At 46.4% G+C, this 24,320-nt stretch overlaps 1 protein-coding gene and 1 non-coding gene across 2 annotated transcripts; both read left to right on the forward strand.

The window, feature by feature from the left end:
• Positions 1–379: 379 nt before the first annotated feature.
• On the forward strand, positions 380–22,952 carry ZBTB25 (zinc finger and BTB domain containing 25). The gene is made up of 3 exons (XM_075530516.1): positions 380–542; positions 17,192–17,371; positions 19,849–22,952. The coding sequence occupies exons 2-3, from the start codon at positions 17,199–17,201 to the stop codon at positions 20,978–20,980; spliced, it is 1,305 nt and encodes a 434-aa protein (XP_075386631.1). The 5' UTR covers positions 380–542; positions 17,192–17,198; the 3' UTR covers positions 20,981–22,952.
• Positions 22,953–23,930: 978 nt separating this feature from the next.
• Positions 23,931–24,072, forward strand: LOC142427171 (small nucleolar RNA SNORA48). Its single transcript, XR_012779985.1, has one exon. It is a non-coding gene; the product is annotated as a small nucleolar RNA SNORA48 (small nucleolar RNA).
• Positions 24,073–24,320: the final 248 nt, after the last annotated feature.

Here is a 24,320-nt window from a genome sequence, read left to right on the forward strand (position 1 = left end):
CACCGGCCCTGAGTCACTTCCCTCGCCATACCCCACCCAGCGCGCCTCCCCTCCCAGGCTCCCGCGGCTCAGCCTCGCTGGCCGCGCGCCCCAACCCGTCTCCCCGCGAACACGCGGGCGCGTCCCTCCCCACCCCCACCCCCGAATTGAAAGGGTGTCAGTGCTTTTGCACACCCTGGGGAAAGTCCCAGGTCACGCGGTTGTTTGTGGGGAGCCGGTGACGCTCGGGTTCGTCCCCACGCTTCCGCCTTCGAGTCACGACTGGGGACCGTGGCAGCAGCGCCCGCAGCGCCAGCCGACCCCCGCCCGGCCACTGGGGCCAGCGGGCGCGCACGTCAGCACGCACGCACGCACGCACGCACCCTCCGGTCCCAGCACACCCGTTCCCCGGCTGCCAGGCGCCCGGTCACGTGGGCCCAGCGCGGGAAGCCGCGCGAGAGCGGGCGGCGGGGTGCGTGAGCCGGCGCTGCAGCGTGCCGAGCGGCGCGGGAGCCTGCCCCTCCCGCACGGAGGAGCCGGCCCGCCGCCGCGGCGGCATCTGGGTAAGCGACGCGGCCCAGCCCCGTGGCTCGCTCCGGGCGCGGCCCCTCCCGCCGCCAGCCGCCCGGGGCAGTGGCCTGCAGCTGCGCCGGGCGCGGGACTGATGCAAGTAGCCGGGGTGAGGGGTGTTTTCGATCCGCGTGATGTGTCTGGGCAGAGCAGGAAAATGGCAACGACGAGCGAGCGTTGAGCGGAGGATGCCCCAGAGCCACCCCTCACTGCCTGCCGGGGGCGGCCGCCCGGCCCGGGAGGCGCCGCGCCGCAGGGGGTCCCGGGGGAGCTCTTCCCCCTGCGGGCCGGGGTGCGACCCCATGCGTGCAGTGCGGGAAGGCGCCGCGGGCTGGAGCTGCCCCCGAGCAGCGCCGCCACTCCTGTAAAGCGAGCCGGTCTCCAGGTGTAGGCTGCCGAGATGCTGCGACCCCTGTGCCCCCCCCCACCACTTTGGGATTTCCTAGTATCGAGAGCAGGAAGTCTTCTCCCACCCCCCAAATTCATTCATTCATTTCTTTATTTTTAAAGATTATATTAGTGTTCCTATAAGCGAATCCAGTTTTTCATTTTGAAACTTGCCTGCTTACCGCCACCGCCTCCAAGCACTCATTTCAGGCTGTTTAGCAGACTGCTTCTGAGCGCCTAGTGCCGTGGCAGGAACGGAACAGTGGCGGAGCGCACGTTAACTACATCAACGCCCGTTTCCTCCCAGGGGGTTACATTTGGCATTCTTTCTCTTGAGGCTCAAGCCCTTTTGGCAGAGCTGTTGATTCTCACAGGATTTTATCAAGTGTGTAAAGCACGCTTTGGAATCACAGATTTTAGAGCTGAGAGAGAGGCCTTAGAAAATCCGTTTCAGCCCACCTCTGGTTCTCCAGCTGAGGCCACCAGGCCAAGGGACACCGGAGAGCATGTGACTCGATGGATGTCCACCAGGGCTCCTAATGTCTCCATCATTCATTACTCTCCACCACACTGATTGCAGTGCCAGCTGACCCACTCACTGTATGGAGTCTACTGCCCAAGATGTTGAGAAACCAGGCTTCGCCAGTGTGTGATGGCTCCCGTATAATAAAAGAGCTGGTACTATTTTAGGGTAGGATAAGCTGTGATTGCCTTTCAAGCTAAAAGCCTCTCCCTCGTCCCCAACGCCCCCCCCCAAAAAAAATCATCCCGGTTTCTCTGAAAGAATAGCCAATATTTACAATATCTGGTGGTTTTCCTTGGGTTAAGGCATCAACTGCCTTTAATCTAAACGAATATGATTTAATTGTGGGTAAGGGATGACTCCATTATCAGACATCAACTCCTTTGGGGTCACAGAGCACTGAAGGCCTTGGACATGGAGCAGATTCATTCTGATGGCTGGCAGGTAATCAGTGACTGGTAGTATCACAGGGGGTCAGCGAGCAAGGAAGTGGGGAAAGGCCCCACGTAACCTGCTACCCCTTTTTTGCCCAGCCCTCCCCGAGAAGTCTTATTTGGAGGGAGCAGAGATGAATTCTGCTCAGGCTGGATTGCTTTTTTTGAGCACCTTGATTCAATGAATTTTGTTTTTTACACCCCCCCCCCCAAAGAGGTGGTACTATTGCCATGTTGCAAAAGCGACCCCAAGACCCCAAGAGATGCCTCCGTGATGCAGTCATTTGCAGTAGCGTTCAGGCCTAAATCATTTATCTGCGGAGTCCAGTCAGTGCTCTGACTTGTGCGTTATATCTGCTACCACTCCGAGCTGGGAAGGGGATGAGAGAATCGCCTGTGGCTGATTTATTGGCGCCTGTGGTTGCCCAGAGAGGCTGAGGAGGACTTTCAGCTGCCCTCTAAGCCTTAGAAAGTGGAGCTGAGCGCTTCCACCCTATCTCCTGAGGGGAATGGGAAGGAGCCAGCCTGTCTAGCTGAGAGGAGGGGCCAATTGCCGTAAAATATCCTGTGGAGGGCTGTGCTGGGAAGTGTTGCATAATGCCCTCCCCACCACTGAGCTCAAGTGATTTAGTTACTGTCTGTAGGTGTCACTTGACCATCCTGTTAAAGAAAAATGTGCTCGTTTTAGTAATAACAACCAGGCAAAGGAGTTGGGGACTTATACCACCGGGGGTGGGTTTCCTTGTTTTCTAAAAAGCCGTACAGGTGCTCGCGTCTTGATTTGTAAAGTACTTCACCACTACTTCCTGGGTCCCTTTTCTGGGTTTTCTGTGCTTTATTTCAAATTGCATGTGAACTTCAGTCTTCTGAGCAGAACATGCAGAGAAGGACTGCTTCAGTTTACCATGCGGTTGTCTGATGTCAGACTTGGCTTTTTTATCTCCTCCTTCCACCACTTGCTAGTAGTGTGTCTTAAGCAAAAGCAAATGACATGCATGTGGTCATTGAAGGATTAGAAGATACAATGTGCCCCAAACACTGAGCTCCAAGCCTGGCGTACTGTACTTGCTCATCCTCATAGTCTCACTTGGTAACAACTGGGACACTTGTTAAAAGGTTTGACTGTAACTAAAAAGGTTAATTATTAAGGTTCACATTATTGCTGCTTGAGCCTGTTTCAGCAGAGGAGGCAGAGGAAGGAAAATATTTGAGGCAAACATCATCTTCATGGTTATTGATTGAATTTATTTACACATCTTTAGCAAGGCTGTGTGTGTGCATGCATGTGTGTGTGCACGTGCCTTCTTTGAAAAAGAATAGTGTCGAATCAGTTATTTTTTAAAGTGGTGTTACATCGACTTTTAAAAAATTTCTTCTGAAAAACTCCAGGATCTTCAAAGCAAAGGATTTCATCAGCCCCTGTGGGTAACTGACTCTGTGGCAGAGAAAGTCTGGCTCATCATACTGGTGAGAAGTTATACTCATTCCTGTCTGTCCTATATTCTAAGTCTGTACTCTGGTCTCTTGTCCTTTGAATGTACGTTTCCCCTTTATTGTTTCAGTGAACTAAGATGTATCTTTCTCTCTCCTTTGGAGTGTTCCTTCCTTCCTTCCTTCCTCTCGTTCTTTCTCTCTTTTTCAAGGTCCATCCATTGGCAGTTCACACTTCCTGGTGTTAACCTTGTAGAATTGAGGTTAGAGATGTAGACGGTTACCTCCTCTGCTTACTGGCCAGAGGCCCCAACTCACTAACGGTTTCTCTTTTCTGTTACCCTAACATTTCCCTTGCTCTGCTAAACCTCTCCAAGCATAGCTGCTCTTCCTGTGTCGTCTGCCACATCTGCTTGCCCTCTGCTCCGAACAGGCTCAGCCCAGAATTACTGCAGACTGTACTTGGAACTGCATTTTCCGAGTAGAATTTCCTTAGCACTTTTGGTTATTAAAGAAATCGGTGTCATGAAGTTGAATTGTTCTTAAACTTCTCTTTTCTAAGTACTTTTAAAAAGAAAGGTTGAAAATGCCCTCCTCTTCCTCCCCCCACTCTCCATATTCACTCCAGTACTTTAAGAGCACCGTGTTTTTTCACTTTTGTTTCTTAATCTGGCCAAGTTATTAGTGTAAGTTACAGGTGTTGGGGGGGGTGTTGTTTGTTTGTTTGGGGCCATTCAGTGTAATGGGTAGGATTCCCATGCTTTGAGTACTTGCGAAAGTGTTTTGTGTTTTCCTACGTGAGTTTAGAGTGTGAAATACTCTCATCTTCTATTCTTATAAGGCAAGGTAGTGGATCGTAACAATTTTGGTTGAAAGCAGAGACTATCAAACATCTGTGTCTTATCGACTGTGTAAAAACATTCAACTAATGGATCATAACAAATTAGGAATAACATTTGGAAGAATGGGAATTCCAGGATTCTGCATTGTGCTCACACAGAACCTGCCCTGTTCTTCAAGAGGCAGTTGTTGAAGCGGAACAAGGGGCTGTTCCATGGTTTCAAATGAGGGCCGGCGTGTCCTTGTAACATACTTAGTCCGTCTGTTTGCTGAACGAAGACTGTGTGGCGCAGTGGGCAGCCTCAGGGTTGGAGGAAGGGTCACGAACAAGCTGTGCTGAACAAATGATAGAACCTTGCCAGAAGCGAACGAGAAGGCTTGAAGCACTCACTGCACCGCCCTCAGAACGGCTTACACCAAAGCCCAAACCAGCGCTCACTGCTGGACCAGCCAGCCATATGAGAAAGGGGGAAAGCCTGGCCTTGTCAAGGCTTCGTTCCGCAGAGAATACCTCCGGCAACCGCAGCCAGAAAATCAGACAGCCTGCTGCAGGAGGCACCGCCGTAGAAGTCCTTTCTGAAGGATTAATGGTCTTTAAATTAGGGTGTTGGCAAAGAATATCGAATATATTATGGACTCCCAGAAGAACAAACAAGTCTTTCCTGGAAGAAGAACAGCCAGAAAGTTTCCTAGAAGCGAGGCTGGCGAGACTTCGTCTCACAGACTTTGGACATTGCCGGGAGGGACCGGTCCCTGGAGAGGGGGAGCATTTTACATGCGGCTCTGTCAAAGTGGGTGAGCAGAAGAGAGGGCGACCCTCCACCCGGTGGACTGATGCCCTGTCTGCAGCAGTAGCCTTACACAACAGCCGCCTCGACGCCTCACAACAATGCAAAGGTCCTATTACAGTCACCCGCGGGAGGTGTTACAGCGCAGCCACTGTTGCAGGTTAGTCACCCCTACATTGGCATTTGCCAGGCTGGCAAAGAGCAGGCCTCACTTACTCATGTGCAAGCACCATGAAAGCATTAAAATCACCGTATAAAGTCTTCTCGGGGGCATTTTGAATATTTCTGCGTTTACTTTTGTTATTTGTAATCATGAGTAAAAAACTACACACACATACACATTTCCTCGACAACTTTTCGGTCACCATGGCTTAATGATAATTAATCCAAAAATCACAGTGGTAGGACCTACAGAGAAAAGTTCTGAAACTCATGTGATATCCTACAGAAACAGCCCTGCTATTCCTGTCGTACTTTTTGTCCAGAGGGAGGGCAGGGCCATGGCGTCCATGACATTGGTCTGGCTGCATTAGCTCCTACGGTGCAGACTAACGCTAAACCAGAAAACCAAACTTACCATTGCCATCCAGTCGGCTAAATCAAATGTGAGGAATAATAAGCAAGCTTTTAATTGGAAAAACACAGTTACTACTATAAGGCTTTCCCTTCACAACTTCACGTGAGCTAATTCAAAGTCATTGTAGTTTAGCAAGCAAGATTCTGGTGGTCTCTCTCATGTATCAAAGCCAAACCTGTTATAATCTAAATATGACTTGGATAACAAAGCTCTTTTAAAATATGGCACTCTTAGATTTTGGCTCAAGTTTTTATAAACATAGCAAAATATACATTTTCTTACTTCAGCCTCACATCTTAAAACTTTCACCAAAAAATCTAAGGTCTTTCTGTATGCATAGTTTACATGAGCTATTACATATTCTGGAGAAAATAAAACTGATGGCCAGAGAAATTATAAAGGATATATATATATGAATACTCCAAAAAAAAAACAACACTTTTCCCCAAAGCTATTATTTACATTTTCCCCCAGAACAACCCTATCACCTTCAAAGTACTCTCCATTACACTTAACACATCTGTCAAGTCTGTAGTGCCATTCTTGGAAACATTTTTAAAACTCATCTGTTTGGATGGCTTGACAACCCCTCCCTTGTTTTTTCTTCACCTCATCTGCATCATCACATTGCGGTCCTTTCATGTCCCTCTTCATCACGGGAATGAAAAGAAGTTGCATGGATCTAGGTCAGGTGAGTCAGGTGCATGGGGCAAGAAAGGCATGCTGGTTTTTTTTTGCCAAAAAATGTGTACACTGAGATGGCTGCCTGAGCAGGTGCATCGTCGTGGCAAACCAGTCCCCTGTCTGCCACAACCAGGCCTTTTTTGTCACACACTGTTACACAATCTTTTCAGAACCTCTAAATAGAAAGCTTAACAGTCTGGTCTGGTGGAACAAATGTATTACTTACGAGTCAACATTTTCATATGTTGTGCAAGTTGACTGCTGTCCTGAACGAGGTTTGTCATCAATTGATATTTCACATTTTTTGAAGCAAAACCACTTGTACACTTGTGTTTTTCCCATAGTGCTGACCTTGTAAGCTGTGTTCAACATCACAACAATTTCTGTGATGTTTTTTCCCTTGTAGGAAAAACACAGTTTCACAACCACACACTGTTCTCTTAAATTGGCCATCACAAAAACATTTGAGCAAAACTGCTTTTACAAAAAAACTCACTGTGACCACAGAGAAGGCGATGCCACTGGGTGCACTAACTCAGAGTGAGTTGCTGGATGCTCACCTAGCGGGGAAAATGTGTACTACGAAAGTTCCACTCTTCCCAGTGCAATTCTGGTTTTGGGGGGTGTATATCCTCATATGTGTATATGAAGCCTAGCTGATCTTTGCACTAGAAGTGTTCTTCATAACACTGCAATGATTAGAGCTATTGATGAAGTAAAATACAGTTGTATTGCCTGAAAATAGTAGTCTTATTGTGCAAATAAGCTTAAAAGGAGTACAATGTGCATACTAATTTTGTTCTTTACATCTGAACTGGTTTCATTTTCTAAACTTCAGCATATTTGCAAAGTCTTCCATCAATATAGATGTTTAAAATAGTAGATGGAGGTTTTGTATAAAGGGCATTGGGCTTAAAGTCAAACTTGAAGTTCTAGCAGTACCATCAATAGTAGTATGGCCTTGAGTACCATTCCATCCTTCTCCAAGCTCATGACACTTTTTAAAAATAGTTCTATTGGCATATTCGTCACATATCACACAAGTTAGTCCATCAGACATATGAAGATTTGTGCAATCATCATAATCAATTTCCGAGCGTTTTCTTGTAGCTCATTGCTAGCTCCCAGTTTCACCCCATCCACTAGGTGAGTATAGGTCCAGTTACTGCTTCAGCTCTCAACCTGTGAGTCACAACCCTTCTGGGGTCGAACGACCCTTTTTTTTCTTTAATAATTTTATTGGGGGCTCCTACAACTCTTATCACAATCCATACATACACCCATTGTGTCAAGCACATTTGTATATTTGTTGCCATCATCATTCTCAAAACATTTGCTTTCTACTTGAGCCCTTGGTATCAGCTCCTCATTTTTTCCCTCTCTCCCCATTCCTCCCCCACCCCATGAACCCTTGATAATTTATAAATTATTATTGTCATGTCTTACACTGTCCGACATCTTCCTTCACCCACTTTTCTGTTGTCCACCCCCAGGGAGGAGGTCACATGTAGATCCTTGTAATCTTTTCCCCCTTTCCACCCCACCCTCCCTCCACCCTCCCAGTATCGCCACTCTCACCACTGATCCTGAAGGGATCATCTGTCCTAGATTCCCTGTGTTTCCAGTTCCTATCTGTACCAGTGTACATCCTTTGGTCTAGCCAAATTTGTAAGGTAGAATTGGGATCATGAGAGCTGGGTGGGTGGGGAGCATTTAGGAACTAGAGGAAAGCTGTATGTTTCATTGTTGCTACACTGCACCCTCACTAGCTTGTCATCTTCCTGTGACCTGGCATGACCCTCTCACATGGGTCACCCAATTCATAACAGTAGGAAAATAACAGTTATGAAGTAGCAGCGAAAATAATTTTATGATTGGGGTTCACTACAACATGAGGCACTGTATTCAAGGGTCGCAGCATTAGGAAGGTTGTGAACCACTGAGTTACTGTTTCTGTAGAGCTACCTATCTGGATTTCATACATAGAAGATCATATAAAACGAGAAGCAAACAAAAAAAATGAACAACAATGATTAGACAAAACAAAAACCTCAATCAAAAAGAAAGTAGAAAATAATAAAAACAAACTATTTTACAGTGGGTCAAAAATGAGATCAAGTCACAAGATATAATTTTGACCTAACTACATCTGCCATAATCAATAGTAACTGGTTGATAGCAAGGCTGTACACATCCCTGGACCTTGGTCAGAGGGCATTCCCTGGAGAGCCTATGACTTGAACTATAAAATGGCCCTCCTAACACCTCCTCTACTACATAAGGTCCCACGTGTGGTCGAAGAAGGTACTCTGGAGAGTCCCGAAATACTCCCATTGGTTCCACGAGGTATTAGATTGCATGTGTTTGTTGCTTAACCTCTTTGGGGGCCGTGTCTGGACATCTGTGGCCCCCGGATCCCACAGATATCTCAGTGCCAGGACACCAGATGCTCTTCTTGCGATCTACCCAGGTGCTGCATGTGGCTTATTTAGTCTGTGGCAATGGAGGCCCGGGCACAAGCTTCCAACCCCAATGTGCTTCCATAGGCGCTGTTGGTAAGGTCTACGCTCTGGCCCTTGGCCTCCTTGGCTCTCACTGTCGCTTTCCTAACAGCTGGGCAAGACCCAGCCAAGTTCCACCAGAGGAATCCCACATTGGAGCAGCTCCTGGGCCAGGGCCTGTAGACAGCGGTGTTTACATAATGACCAAGTCACATAGAGTACTGTTTCACAGCTCGTGTCATGAATGTTAAGCAATGCATTTATGTTAAGCAATGCCATTTATGGCAATACTGACAGCAGACATAGATAAAGGCACCCACCTGCCTATTTTGAAGCCAGATATGACAGTCTTACCCCCCAAAAAAGGTAAAGCAATGCCATGCTTGTCTTTGTTTGTTTAACATTTACCCAATGAGGGTGTGTGTTATTTATGTTGATATATGACTGGCTTGTTTAATGAATATTACAATTGTAATGTAATAAATATCAATAAACATAACTCATATAAACAATAGCTCTGTACAATGTTTGTGGAAATGAATCTTGAGACTAAACCTTTTCAGAACTACTGATAAAAAGAGTAGTTCCTCTCAGGACAATTTTCCAATAGGAAAGAACTGGAAACTTGAGGGGGGAAAGACCTGTTTAAACTGCCCGGAGGCGTTGCAGAGTCGGGAGGAGCTGGCCGGAACCAGAGTGGGAGTGGACCTCCCTTTGAAAAGGGAACAAGACTGGGTAGTTTCTGTCTTTGTGGCTTCTGCATGAGGGCGCCTTGGTTGGTAACTGAGGGCATCGCTAAAACGTAGATCGTAACTGAAGATGGCAGAATTCAGAGTGACCGCATAGCTGGAAAGTGAGGCAGGAAGTCTTCGGGGAGACCTGGGGGGTAGGTACCTCGCTGCTGAATGTAAACTGCTCGAATCTCTGCGAATCCCGAGCGGGGTGGGGGGGGGGGGGAAGGGGTGTGTGTGTGTGTGTGTTCGTTCCTCACGGAGGATGACCACCGTCCAGAAGAGAAAGCTCAAACAGGTGCTGCTCACTGCAGGGAAGGTGCTTGGGAGTGTTACGTTCAAGTTCATTGTTTTTAAAGAGTCAACCCCAGGATAGCACAAAAGCTGACGTCTCTGCTATATGGGTCCCAATGTGGAGGGTGCAAGGGGATGTTAGCAGACATGGGAAGCCAAAGGAAACCGTCACCCGAAACAGTGAAAACTGACCTCAAGGCGATCGAGAGTTGGGATTTACAGAGACTATTTAAAGCAGCAATTAGCTTGATGCTCAAGACTGTAAAGCGAAAGAGTGGGTGACAGGGAAACAAGCGAAGCTCTAGCAAAGAAACATTTTTCAGAGAATGAAGTGGAAATGTTAGACCTGAAACACGCAATATCTGTATTTAGTCGCTAGGTTTAACAAGTTAGAAATGATAAAAGAATGAACGTGAAGATAGATTCATAGGACTTACCGAACCTGAATAAGACACTACGAAGGATAAAGCTCGATGTCCGAGCTTTATAGTCTCAGGAATTAGTCTCCAGCGTTCAGAAGCCGTGCTATCTACGCGTCCTCGCCAACTCCTTTCACCTCAGCCATCTCCGTTTCATTGTCAGAAAAACTGTTGAGCTTCTACAAGGGGCTTCAAAGCATTTGTGGGGAAATGGAATGAAATGATCGTGGAAATTTATTTTTATTTTTTTTGTTGAAATTTTGCTGAATGGTAAACTGGTCACCACCCAGGTCACAGTGTTGGGGGCCATCGAGTCTCTCCCGACCCACCGCTGCCCTGTGCACACAGGAGGAAGCACGGCCCTGGCCTGGGTCACCTCACATTAGTTCCTTCAATGTCCTGTTTTATCATCGTCCATTCTTGGCCTTGGCTTTCTGAAAACCCCTGGTAATCCAGTCATTTTACCATCGCTATTTTCCTGAAAGGTTGTCAGAGGTCAACAGGAGCATAGCTTCAGCTGAAAAGAAAAAACTTGAACCGAAATGTCAGGCGCTGCCCACTACAGGAACTTCTCAGCGTCTCCACCAGAGTGGCAAGTGGGCCTTATGCCCATGTTGCTCAGCAGCACTCGACACCATCTGCACCTCCGCTTCCCCTTCCCCTCCTGCCCCCCTCAAGCACCAGGATGTGTTCTCAGTCGTCCTCCTGTTTCCTCCTGCGTCTTTTCTGTGTTTGACGCCGCTGCCTTCTTAGCTTTGTCCATGCTCTGCTTCCACGCTCTCGCTGACGTGTGTGACCGTTTCCGAGGTCACTGCTCACGCCAGCCTTGCCCTCTAGAACACCAGGCCTAGGTCTTGCTTCCACTGATTGCTAAACATTTCTTGATAAATTTTGCCCAGAGCTGCTTGTTTTCAGGTTTGGTCCAGCTGGTTCTGATTCATAGTGAGTCTACGTGCGACAGAACAAAACACTGCCCGGTTCTGCACCGTCATCACAGTTGTTGCTGTTTGAGCTCATGGTGGAAGTCCATCTCCTTGAGGGTGTACCTCTTCTTCACTGACCTACTTTGCTTAGTATAGGAACCCTGATGGCTGTGAACATAAGTTCAACAGTTCGAAACCACCAGCAACAACTCAGGAGAAAAACGCAGCCCTGGCTTTCTTGCGTCTATCGCTAGCTCACTGTTGTCCAACAGCTTTCTCTACCAAACCAGTTTCTGTGCTTCTTCTTTTTGGAATCCAACCTTCACAGCAACAGCTAGCACATTACAGTTTCTTTGCCAATATGAGCTGAAGACATGAATGGGTCCTTTCATATAAACATACGGGCATGCTGAGCCTGGCCTTTGGCTTCATGTCTATGGCTGACCACTTCCAATCTGCCGCTAAGTCACGTCAGGTCGAGAGCGGATTTGTTCCTTGTATTTCTTCCTTCATTCCTGCTGTCGTGACTTGGATGTTGCATGAGCCCCCTAGTTGACTGTTGTGTCCAGGCCTTTCCCTTGTTAAACTTTTTAATACGTTGCTGCTGGAGTCATAGTGAATCACAACCCAACTGCTGTGATTGCGGGGTGATAACTTGATGTTTGGACGTGTCCTAGCCGGTGGGCTCCAGGGTTCTAGCGGCCCCTGTGCATTAGCTTCCTAACGCCGCAGAGCAGCCTGTAAGGCAGTTATTGTAGTCGCGCTTGATTTAGAAACGGAAGAGCTGAGGCCCAGAGAGTTACGGACCCTCTTAAGATCACCTAGCTAGGAGACCTGGACTTTAAATCCAGACTCTGGGCTTTAAGTACCGTGCTTTCTCCCCTCCCACAGAGCCATTGAGCAGGCTGTTCTACACATACCTGTCACACATGGTCCACTTCAAACACAACTGCAGTATGTTCAGCCTCGCGTTCAGCACACAGCTGACCCCAGCCTTGTGTTCTCTTCCATGCCAAACAATTCTTCGGTGACCCTATAGCCACACCCCCTCCCTGTGCTTTTGCAGCTCGGTCGGAGTTTGTTTTTTTTGCTGAGAGCTATGTTCATCTTCTACCTCTCCATCTCAGTCCTTGCAAATGCCTTCTTTCCAGTGGGCCACCTGTTATTTATGTCCCCCGCAAGTATGTTCCCTGAACTGCTTTTACAGCTTGGCCTCGACCGAGTTTTACTTCCTGTCATTCATAATTACTGTGTTTCATCTCCCAATTGGCCTGTAATCTCGAGTGCAGGATCCATGTCTGCTGCCGCGTGTTTTTGTCTTTCTGTCCTTGTACCTGGTACAGTGCATGCTTTCAAATACCGTGTGCTCTTCACTAAGTGTCTCTGCAAGTGTTTATTAAATCAACGAGGAATCCGCGTAACTCGTAGACCATTAACCACAGCATTGTTGAATGGACAACTCACTGAACCTGCTGTTTGTCAAGTCTGTAAGATTCGAGGGCTCGTTACAGAGTGCATTACTGGAGCTAGGAAGAACTGCTGGGAAAGTTTTTGATCTGCTTTTCATCATTTTACTGGGGGCTCGTACAACTCACCACAATCCATTCATCCATTCATCCATCCATCCATCCATCCATCCATCCATCCATCCATCCATCCATCCATCGTGTCAAACACTTTTGTACATTCGTTGCCCTCATCAGTCTCAAAACATTTGCTTTTTACTTGAGCCCTTGGTATCAACTCCTCCCTTTTTCCCCCTCCTTCCCCGCTCTCCACTCCCTCATGAGCCCTTGATATTTTATAAATTATTATTTTGTCCTGTCTTACACTGTCCAACGTCTCCCTTCACCATTTTTCTGTTATCCGTCTCCCAGGGGGGCTGGGGGTGTTAAACAATTTCTAAAGCTAATTAAAGACTTTAATTTCAGCATTGATTCTGAAACATACATTTTTATATGTGAATATTTGTGACAGAGTTTTTATTGTTTGTCTGTTTTAATCCGCCTGTAAATTGAATATCTTAGAGCCAGAGGAAAATGGTATAAATCTGATTAGTGACTCTCTGGATTAAATGGCCTTTTGAAGCAACAGACAGTTTGGATTTTTGTGCGTTTTCTTCGATCATAGGATAGATTTTCTGTAGATTCTGTTCTCATTGTTTCTTATTTCAGTGATGCTTAAAAGCTTCTAAAGTGAAATGGTAAGGTTAAGAGTTTTGTTTTAATTGGGGGAGGGATGGGGAAGCTAGTGTGTTTATATATGTGTATCTACATATCTATATCTATATATATATAGATATAGATATATTTGATTCTGAAGACTGAGTTGTTTTGTTTTGAGGCAAGTTGCAAGCTACCTAAAGAGTAATGCCCATTCTGTGACTTGGCCAGACAAGCGGAGTGGCGCTCTGACTCAGGGAGACAAGCACCTGCAGAAAGAAGATGCTTGCAAGGGAATTTTTTTTTAATTAAAAATTATATTTTATTTTATTATTTTACTTTTTTTTGCAAGGGAATCTTAAAGCCAAAGTCAGGATGGTGGTTGTCTTTGCAGCCAGGGGGATGGGCCAAGAGGCCTCCCCTGTTAGTAACATTTTCTGTGCCAGTAGTGGGTGGGTGGATGTTTGTCACATGGCTCTCTGTACCTATTTGTCTATCCAAAATAGTGTATAGTTTTAACAAATGAAGAAGGGAGGATATATGCCTCTATGATATTAAACTTCAACAAAAAGGCTTTTGAAAAGTTCAAACCGTATGTTTCCCTACCCACTCTTATGCCTCTAGCCCCTTGTTCTCCACCCAGAAGTAAATTTTACTGGTTCCTGTGAATCTTTCCAGAGGTATATACATAAATAATATTTTATAAGTTCCTCCCTCACCTTAAAAACAAAAAGAAAAAAAATCTCCTTTTACATAAATTGTAGTCTTCTTCAGTATTCAATTTTACACTCTTTTTTTCTCTTAAGATCATCTTGGAGATTAGGAACAACTGGCATTTTAAGTGTGTCGTTCTAATAAAAACCGGTTCAACATTGTATTAGCAATGCTTTCATCTTTCCCAGGTATTCCCGACCTCACCCATGAATCCCATAAGTGAGTTGCCATCACACATTTCCTTAGCCAGCCAGAAAACCCAGCTTTCTCCTCCACTTTCCAGATATTCCTGAGCTTGCCCAGAAGTGCCTCGCTCTGTAACCCGACTGCCCTTAGGCCCTTCCAGTTTGTGGGTGTAAGGGCACATCCCCTCTGAGAGGGTGTGGGAGGAAGTGGGGCTCTGGAGCCTGAGTGCGTGCATGGGCTTAAGTCCCTCGCCCAGCAGTGTGGCCTGGCATAAATAAATGGCTTGACTGTGCTGATTCCGTTTCTTCATCTGCAAAGGCATTTAACACTCACTTTCTTTTTAAAATTTATTATTTTACATAATACTTTTATTGGAGTCGCTAAGATCTCTTGTCACGATCCATATGTTCATCCATAACACCCGCTTTCTTATTAAGTTTTATAGAGAGTTAAAGAAGAGAGAGCTATGCAGTGGCCGGCACATCCCAAACCAAGCCCATTGCCATCAAGTCAAGTTGACTCGGGCCCACAGCGACCCAGTGGGACAGAGTAGAGCTGCCCCACAGGGTTTCCAGCATGTTAAACTTTATGGAAGCAGCCACGTGTACTCCTGGTGGGCTTGAACCGGCGACCTTCCCAAGTAGCAGCCACTCCAGCACACTGCCCCCTGGGCTCCTTGACTGAGAAAGCCCCATGTGGTATTAGTGATTGATATTATGTAATTGAGCACTCAGCTGTCTGGTGCCCAAGCTGCTGCCCATCTCCAGACAGCTGGCCCCACAGCCCACAGCTGACCTCCCTCAACTCTGACAAGGAAGGAAGCTTTCATCTCTTCTCAGGATATGTTCTTTCAGAGGAGGTTCTCCAGCCACCCCGCGAGGCCATTTACCCCACAGTCCCTTTCACCTCTCAGCCACAGGGCTCTGGGCTCAGCGGGTGCCACAGTGCCGCCTCTACTTGCCTAGAACTGTACCACTCTCAAATGCTCAGGCTTTGCTGCCCACACTGGGCCACTCTACCGGAACTCACCCAAACCCAGTTGCCCATCCTGCATTCATCTTCCTTTGGGAACCTCCATGTTTGTATGTGTCTCAGTCCACTTAAGATCTGGGTTCAAGTTCTTCCCCGATGAGACCCAGGACCAGGGGATGCAGGAGTCAGTAGTCAGGGTGGACGTCTTCCCTCTGTTTGAAAGGCTCCTGAAGTTATTGTGACTGGTGACTTCCCCAAACCGTCCATGAGCGTTGAGAGGCCTGTGTCCCATGAGCTCCCGGGCTCCTGGGGCAGTAATGACAGGACTGTGGCTAACAGTCAAACAGTACAATGTGCTCTTGACAATAGTCATTGCGTTTTAATGCCAAGGGACCCCAGTGAGGAAACCGATGGCAAACACGCAGCCACATAGCAAAGGACAAGCCTGCCTTTTGTTCCTGTGATTCATACCACGCTCCCACTCACCTGGTGAAGAGAGGTCATACTTCATGGTCCGTGGAATCTATATGAAGTGTGGTAAGGGGCATTTAACATAGACTGGGTATGGCATGAAAATAACAGTATAGAAACACTTTGAGTAACATTGGCCAACACACATTTTCATCCCTCAGATATTAGATTTGTTTCTGGGTATATTTGACATGCTGATTAAAAAACAACAACAAAATGGCACCAGTTTTCCCTGATCATTCAATTTTTTGAGATACAGGAGGTAGGCCATATGCCACTCTTTGCTCGCCCATGAAAATAGCAGGGTTATCTTAACAGGTCAGCTAGCCTGAGGTAGCGGAAGTGCACACTGGCTTTATTTTAAAGTAGTGTGCGTTTTACTAAACATTTAGGTCAAGTTGTACTTCACATGGTGTCCCTTGATCCAAAGATCTATTTGCACAGTACAAATTACAATAACTTGGAATTTCCCCCAGGTATCACTTCACTTGTACGAGCAGCTGAACAGCAGGTAGTTCCAATTTGTTATCTTAAAAAGGGACCAGAAATAAGAGTTACTGTACAATAAATAAGGAGCCCCGATGGCACAGTGGGTTATGTGTTTGACTACTAACCACATGGTCAGCTATTCGAGCCCTCCAGCCGCCTTGTGAGAGAAAGACTATCCATTGACTTCTACGTATTAAAATGTGTTCTGAAACTTGACGCATTTAGATTTTCAAAATATGTGTGAAAGTTGCTATGAACTTTACATTTTTTGATGCTCTGTATGTGCCTTTTTAGCTTTCTCTTTTATTTTCCACTCTTCTGAGGCTGTGAAATAGCTATACAGCTTCTCATACCAGAAAAAAAAAAAAGACCTGCTGCCATCAAATAATTCTAACTCCTAGTGACCCTATAGGACAGAGAAGAACTATTACTTTGGGTTTCCAAACCTTTAGGTCTTATAAAGGCTGCAGTGACTGGTGGTTTCAAAACACTGTCCTTATCATTGGCAACTTAATGTGTGACCAACTAGGCTCCGAGACAGCTTCCCTTTTTCAAATATTCCTTTTTTGTGTGTGTGTGGTCTTATCCTGTAATTCATGGGTCCGAATTCTCATATTTAATAGGGTGATAAATTAATAAATCGGTATAACTTCATAGATTAAAATACCAGTGGAACACCATATCTAGGAAATTAGAGTTGCTGCGGTCTATCCATTGCAGTTTTCTGAATCAGAGCCTGAAATAACCCCCAAAAGAGACCTACAAACTAAAACACCAGGAAATTTTTTTTTTCTTGTTTGGGCTGTATAATTGCATTTAAATTTGGGTCTTCTTGCTACTTTCTAAGGAGCCCTGGATCCATTGTAGGTTCAGCATTAGAAGGCCGCTAGCCACGAGGTTAGCAGTTCAAACCCACCAGCCCTTCCTCCAAAGCACGATGAGGCTGTCTGCTCCCATAAAGATTTATAGTCTCAGAAACCCTATATAGGATCCCTGAGAGTCAGAAGCAACTCGGCGGCAATGGGTTTGGTTTGTGCTTGGTTGGAGATTTATGGACAGTGCAACCGAGTAGAAAGCAAAGTCCCAAAGCCTCTGCTACGCTGTCCTTTTTCACAGAGCCACAATGGACACCACTAGCCACAGCCTTGTCCTCCTGCAGCAGCTGAACATGCAGCGGGAGTTCGGTTTTCTGTGTGATTGCACGGTTGCTATTGGAGACGTTTACTTCAAAGCCCATCGAGCTGTGCTTGCTGCTTTTTCTAACTACTTCAAGATGATCTTTATCCACCAAACAAGGTAAGAAGGTGTAAGTCAGAAGAATAACATCCCTTGGGAGGTGGTGTTGGTGGTGGGTAGGGGTCACCTTGTTTTTTACAATTTTTATTTTATTGTTAAAATTACCATTTGGGGGCATATCTAATTACACAGCTTGGTGTATAGGGCTCACAGCGGGAGGGAGTGAAAAGTGATAATAACTGGACCAAAGGCCTACACCCAAGCCCCGAGTGTGAATTCGTATTCTGTAGTGTAACTACTACTATTCCCCGGGCTGTGGAGACAAAGATACTGGCGGAGCGAAGTCACTGCCCATCCAGGCTTCTCTGGCTAACAGGTCCGCCTGAAGCGCTGTGCTCTCCCATCATGCCTTGCTCACTTCTGCCCCCTAGTCTAGCCGGCTTCACTGCTAGCCAGCCTACGTTCTATATCGGAGTTCCAGCGTCGCGCTGTTTCAAAAAGTCCCTCCAAGGGTTTGTTCTTAAAGTCGGGGTAGATGAAGCAGTCAGCTCCTGTAAAGATTTCAGCCCTGGGAGCACCACAGAGCAGCTCGCCTCCGACCTGTGGAGCCCCGAGGGGTCAATCTCTTCAGTGGCAGTGGGCTTGGGGTTTGGGTGTTTGCAGCACTGCGCAGTGTGCTGGCGCCCAGTACGAAGTTAAGATGTGTGCCCTGCCTGTAAGAAGGCCGTCATTTAATCGAGAAGTGATGCATATAAAACAAGTCATTGCAATGCTGCTGAGTTCGCTGTGCCTCCGTTTCCTGATCTCTGCAGTGAGCATTGTGAAGATTTAAGTGGATTATTAAATTTAAGTCTGAGGAATATGTCCCAAACAGAAGTGCGTATAGCATGGACTAGGTGTTTGCAGCCCCAATTGGAGAACAGGAAGGATCCGGAGGAGGCATCCAGGTGCGGTAGAGCGGCACACGAGGGAGCGCAGCAGGAAACCGAGCCTTGACGTCCATTCTACTCCGCGCCCCCGCAGGACAGAGAACTACCTGCTCCATAGCCTTGCCAAGGCTGCACATCTCCATGGAAGTCCACGCTCTCATCTTCCGCCAGCAGAGCATTGGTTGGGTCCCACAATCACATTTGGTTAGCTGCCGGGCACTTAACCCACTATGCCACCCAGGACTCCCCCAGGGCTCCTTCCATAGCAGGGGGGGGGGGCATGCATGCAACCTAGAGAGCTAGGAACCAGGCCAGCACAATCAGAAACCAAGTGGGCCGGCATGATTGCAAGGCTTGCACAGGAGAGAGGAGAGAGTCCAGGGTGGGGCAGCTGGTCACGGGCAGCCTCTTCTGCCCTGCCAAGAAGTTTCCTCTCAGACTGCCAGAGTACGGCTGTCACTTCTGAGAGGTGCTACCTGCTGATCCGTTTCCTCGGAGAGCCGTGACTGGCCAGCCCTCAGAGTGCCTGCGGCATGCCAGGATGCTGAATCTCATCCAGGAGAAGCCACGGTGGCCGGACTGCCACTAAAAGACCTCAATATAGAGAGCTCCTTGCTGATGTCGTGAGCTGAGCCCGGCCACGCCCCATGTGAGCATGAACTCGGCTAAGACCAATTAATGGAGTGGAAGGCCACCACGTGGGATGCCAGGGCTGGTGGATGCCCTGCTGCTTAGACTGCCGCTTCCGGGGGGGTAAGTCCACCAGCCACCTCACTGCCCAGCGTGGCTCTCCCTTCAGACTGCCTGCCTCCGCCCTCGTTTCTCAGAGCTCCTGCTATACGGCCCTCGTCACCTCATACCTGCATTCTAGACTCAGGTGACCATGGGGATCGGGTTATTTTAGAAGTTATCAAAGTCTCAACTGCACTGCTTTTGTGAAATGACAAAAACATTAGCAAGCACTTATTTTATAAAAAACATGTATTTTAGAAGCCAAAAGAACACAATTTTTACATTCTAAGTATTGCTAATTTAAATGAACATTAGTTTAAATTTGAAATCTAACCAGTTTCCTTAAAAGCAAGTTTCCTGTTTCACTCATTTCGCCACCGTCCCGCACCTAGCATGAGAAGGCCTGGTGGCATAGTGGTTCTGAGTTGCTGCTACCATGAGATAAGCAGTTCGAAACCAGAGAAAGACAAGGCTTTCCACCCTGGTGAACAGGGTCTGAGTGAAACTCACAGGAGCAGTTCTTAGCTTGTCCTACAGGGTTGACATGAGTCAGGATCAACTCGATGACAGTGAGCTTGGTGTTTTGGCTTATAGTCAAGGTCACTTTGGAGGCACTTGATCAATATCAAGCTAATCAGAATAGTTGTGTTTTTTAACTTTCTATTAGGTTCCTAACCATAGATTGCATGCCAAAACAGCTGTCTCTGGGCCATAAAAGCAGCATAAAAGACAAGTGTAAGCATTTATTCCTGTGTTATATCCAGGCCGACTGCCAGTCTGCCCTTAGCAAGAATTTGCTTTAGGCTCGGTGAGTGAACCAGAAAGCTAACCAGATCTTGTTTCCTCTTGTGTGGGTCTGTTTTTTGTTTCTAACAGCGAATGTATAAAAATACAGCCAGCTGACATCCAGCCGGACATATTCAGCTACTTGTTGCACATCATGTACACTGGGAAGGGGCCCAAACAGATTGTTGATCACAGTCGTTTGGAGGAAGGGATCCGCTTTCTTCACGCCGACTACCTCTCTCACATTGCAACAGAGATGAATCAGGCGTTCTCGCCGGAGCCGGTGCAGTCCTCAAACCTGTATGGCATCCAGATCTCCACGACCCAGAAAACAGCTGTCCGACAGGCGCTGGAGGCCAAGGACGCCCCTTCCGGTAACAGCGGGAACAGGGCTGCGGCCCAGAGCGAGCACCCGCAGCTGCAGCTCTCCTTGGCTATCGGGCTGGACGATGGCGCCGCAGACCAGCAGAGGGCCCACCCTGCAGCCCAGGCCTTGCAGGAGCACCCCAAGCCCCCCGGGTCCATCAAGCAGGAGAGATGTGACCCAGAATCCGCCATCTCCCAGAGCCACCCCTCACCCTCTCCAGGCCCCACGTTCACCGAAAGCAGCATCAAAGTACACTTGTGCCATTACTGTGGGGAACGGTTTGACTCGCGGAGCAGCCTGAGGCAGCACCTCCACACACACGTGTCTGGGTCGCTCCCCTTCGGCGTCCCCGCCTCCATCCTGGAGAGCAACGACCTCGGTGAAGTCCCTCCTCTGGCCGAGGGCTCCGAGGCCCCCGCCTGCTCCCGGCTCAGCTCCTTCGTCGTCAAGGAGCCGGGACCCGGACCGCAGCCTGAGCACCCGAAGCGGGCCGCCGCCGAGCCCCTGCAGATCAGCCAGGTGTCTCTGATCTCCAAAGACACAGAGCCGGTGGAATTAAACTGCAACTTTTCTTTTTCACGGAAAAGAAAGCTCAGCTGTACCATCTGTGGTCATAAATGTCTCCGAAAAAGCCAGTTGCTGGAGCACATGTACACACACAAGGGTAAATCTTACCGGTACAGCCGGTGCCCAAGGTTCGGCACCACACTGGCCCAGCGGTTTCAGCCATATTGCGACCGCTGGCCTGGTGTGCCCCTGAAAAGCCCTGGAGTACCCCAAGAGCACTCGGACTCCTCCTGGGCCGCAGACCCAGGGCTCACCCAAGAAAACGCGGACACGATCCTGGTGGAATAGCAACTGCTTCCACATTTTTCTACCAATTCTGGGGGGGGTGGGGGAGTGACATTTTTTTTCATAAATTATTTTTCTCAAATTTTTAAAAACTATTTTCCTTTTCTTTACCACTTACCCATAGTTTTAGGGTTGTACACACTAGATTGTCTTATTATGACCTATTAATACATGGCTATTGAAATGTAACTTTCCATTAGGGCTATGAACTTGCTATAAATTAAATCACAAATTAAAAATCAGAAATCAATGTAGACATGAAAACTTTAGAGCAACAAATAATTATAGAGTTCCTTTGTAATTCTAGATTATTAAAAAATCAAAATCACTGCCACTGAGTCGATTCTGACTCGTAGCAACCCTATAAGACAGTAGAACTGCCCCTGTGGATTTCCGAGATTGTAAAGCCTCATCTTTCCCTCAGAGCAGCTGGTGGTTTTGAACTGCTGACCTTGCTGACCCACTACCCCACCAAGGCTCCCTTCCAGATTATAGTCAGTAAAAATCAAATTGAATATGGAGTAAATGAAGTGTTATCTGCAGATTACCACTTTTCACTCTAGTCATATGGACTAAACCCCTAAAAATTATTTTAAAATATTTTCTGCCAACTAAGAAATTGCTAGTTAAAGGAAATAAAATAAAAATAAATTGCTAGTTTTTTTATTTTAAAGCATGCATATGTGATCATGTATACCAAGTTATATATAATTTTACAATTATTTTTTACTTACTAGCTCTCTGACATTCCATACAATATTTATCCTAACATTGTGTATACCTCATTTTTAACAACAAAAAATCTTGGTTAAAAGAAAAAGACTCAGAGACACGTAAAAGTGGAATCAGGACACGTGTACAGAGAGGAAGATCCAGCTAGACCTATACTGGTTAACACCCTGGCCTTGTGATCTTCATCTAGAGTTTTCTTAATGAGCTTAAAGCAGTTTGTGATTTTTTACTACTCGAGGTTTAGGTGAGTTTCAGGAGCAAACTGGTCAAATACAAACCATTGCTCTGCCCTCAGTGTCAGAAGGTTTTCAAGGTGGCGTGGGTAGGTGTAAATTTTCTTTTTTAAAAAAACTTTTTGTAAATTTTCAGAAAGTGCTTGAAAAAGTAATTTTTTCAGGGGTACAGTGTTCACTTTTTTCCCTGGCTATGAAACCAGCAGAATGGATACATTCACTGTTCTCGATCTATGTTTAAAACCCACGATTATAGGTTTCCCTCTGTGAATAAACTTTAGCTCCCTTTATAACAGTGGAACTTACAGGACTAAAACACCAGAAAATTTAAATTTGATGGAATAAATGATAGATTCTCTCTGTGTGTGCTTCTGGGAAATAGCTGGTCAAACTCCACCACAAAGAATGACTCTAAATGGCTTGTGAACCATCCAAGTGTCAGACACTACCTAGTCAAGACTAACAAGGGAAAGGCTTCAAAGTAACTTCATCGTTTTGTATGCTGCCCGGCCATGAACTTCCAAGTCTCGCCAATCTTAATCTGTTTGGTGGTTTGTGAGGCTTGAAGTCCAACCAAGTATTAAAACTCTTAGAGAAGACTCCTGACTGACCCCTGAGCCCATCTCTGAGAATGGCCCCTGAGGTACCCAAATAGCACCCGTGTTCAGACAGGAGCACACTCCCCCGAGCAACCCAGCCCATTCCAGGGAGTCGGAGGTCCTTCGGGTAAACAGCGAGTTTCAGTGAATGACAAAGTGACGTGAAGAGGAGCGTTGGCCAGCATGCTGTCAGTTGAGTTCCTGCCTCAGATGAGCCTTCCGGATTGAGCGTGGTGTGTACTGATCAATCCCACTGGCTGTGGATATAGGATCAGTTGGGTTGAGGTAGTTGGATGTATCAGAACTCAAAACATTTTTGTACCAAACCATTTAAGTGTGTATTCGAATTCGTCCCGTCCTCCAAGAGTTCATCTCCTATGTGTCTTCCAGAGTTGATGACATAGTATTTATCACTCCAGGTGCCGCTGACACGGTCACTAATGAAACATCAGCGCAAAGTACTGTAAAAGAGACTTGGGTGTATCAAAATGTACACATTAAAAAGGGTCCAGTGAAGAAGTCTTCAAATTTCAAGTACTCAAATTTCATGTATTTTAAGCTACTCAGGACAAAGTCACTAGCCACCTCCCAAATTGTATTGTTCCCATTCAGAGAACAGTTTTGCTGGTTTTTCTCTTCTTTAGGTTTTTCTGCTTGTCCTGTCCTGGACACTGGAGGTGTGTGGCTAATGGGAGAGGCTAGGGGGTATACTGGTTGGGGAGTAGGTCCCATGGAAAAAGTAGAATACTAAGAGTTTGCCTGTGGCCAGATGGCCATGCCAGTCCACACTAATTTCAAGCAGTAGTATATCTATGTGGTTGGCAGTTTAAAAGAGAATAATTACTTGTCTTTTTATTCTTTCTCCCAAGGTCCCTTTTATTATTAGAGACCCAAATGCTCTTTCTTTCATCTTTATAACATTTTCTATTTTAAGAAGTAAAAATATGTTAACTTCATTAAAAAAAAAATCCCAAAGCTGGGTTCCAGACAGCAAAGTGAAGAGAGGTGTGGGGACTGAGCCCAGTTCCATTTTCCATACATTCAAAGAGTAGTTTGGAAAACACTGTGCCCCAAATCTTTTTTTTAAAGATATAATTGCTAAGAAAATCCACTCTGTCTAAATGGAGTTTTCCAACTGAACTTGGCTTGGACTAAGTCACCTGCCAAATGGAGCTGTGATCTTGTCCAGAAGCCTGATTTATAGTGTGGCTTACAGAATGATCACCAGACTTGTAAAACTGGAAATGCATGGTGCACTTTCATCAACAGATCAAGGGAACACTAAACCAACATTTTCACCTTGGATCAGCTTAAAGTTCTTCCGTGCTTAGCAGATCCCACATATTAGTGTTTTCTGGAGAGAGATTTAAAAAAGACAAAAAGATTAAGAACCCCTGACTATGGGCAAAGAGACACCTGATTGGTGGTGGTGCTCATATCAGTCAGGGACAGAGCAGACTGGCAGCCCTTTGTTCATCCTAGCTTGATGCCCAGATCATGGCCAGGGCTGTTTCATGCCTAGGAAACATATTTAAAAAAAAGACGAGTACTTGTCCTTATTAGCATATTGTCAGAACCTGGTTCTGATCATTGCAATTTGCCTTGTAAGAAGACCAAAAATATCTGATTTCTAACTCTTGATCTTGGACTCTGATTTTAGATCTGTGAAGTGGGTATAAGAAATGCCCACCTCACAGGGGGGTTAGGAAGAATTGTATTAAAATGATGTCACATTCTCTGAGTTATCGCCAAAAACCAGCCGTACAAAGAAAATGAAAT

The sequence above is a fragment of the Tenrec ecaudatus genome, chromosome 14 (genome assembly GCF_050624435.1).
Source record: "Tenrec ecaudatus isolate mTenEca1 chromosome 14, mTenEca1.hap1, whole genome shotgun sequence".
Lineage (NCBI taxonomy): Eukaryota > Metazoa > Chordata > Mammalia > Afrosoricida > Tenrecidae > Tenrec > Tenrec ecaudatus.

Coding starts and splice junctions, on each gene's coding strand:
- ZBTB25 (XM_075530516.1), top strand. CDS start 17,199: ATGGACACCACTAGCCACAGCCTTGTCCTCCTGCAGCAGCTGAACATG. Junction 17,372..19,848: donor ATCTTTATCCACCAAACAAG/GTAAGAAGGTGT, acceptor TGTTTCTAACAG/CGAATGTATAAAAATACAGC.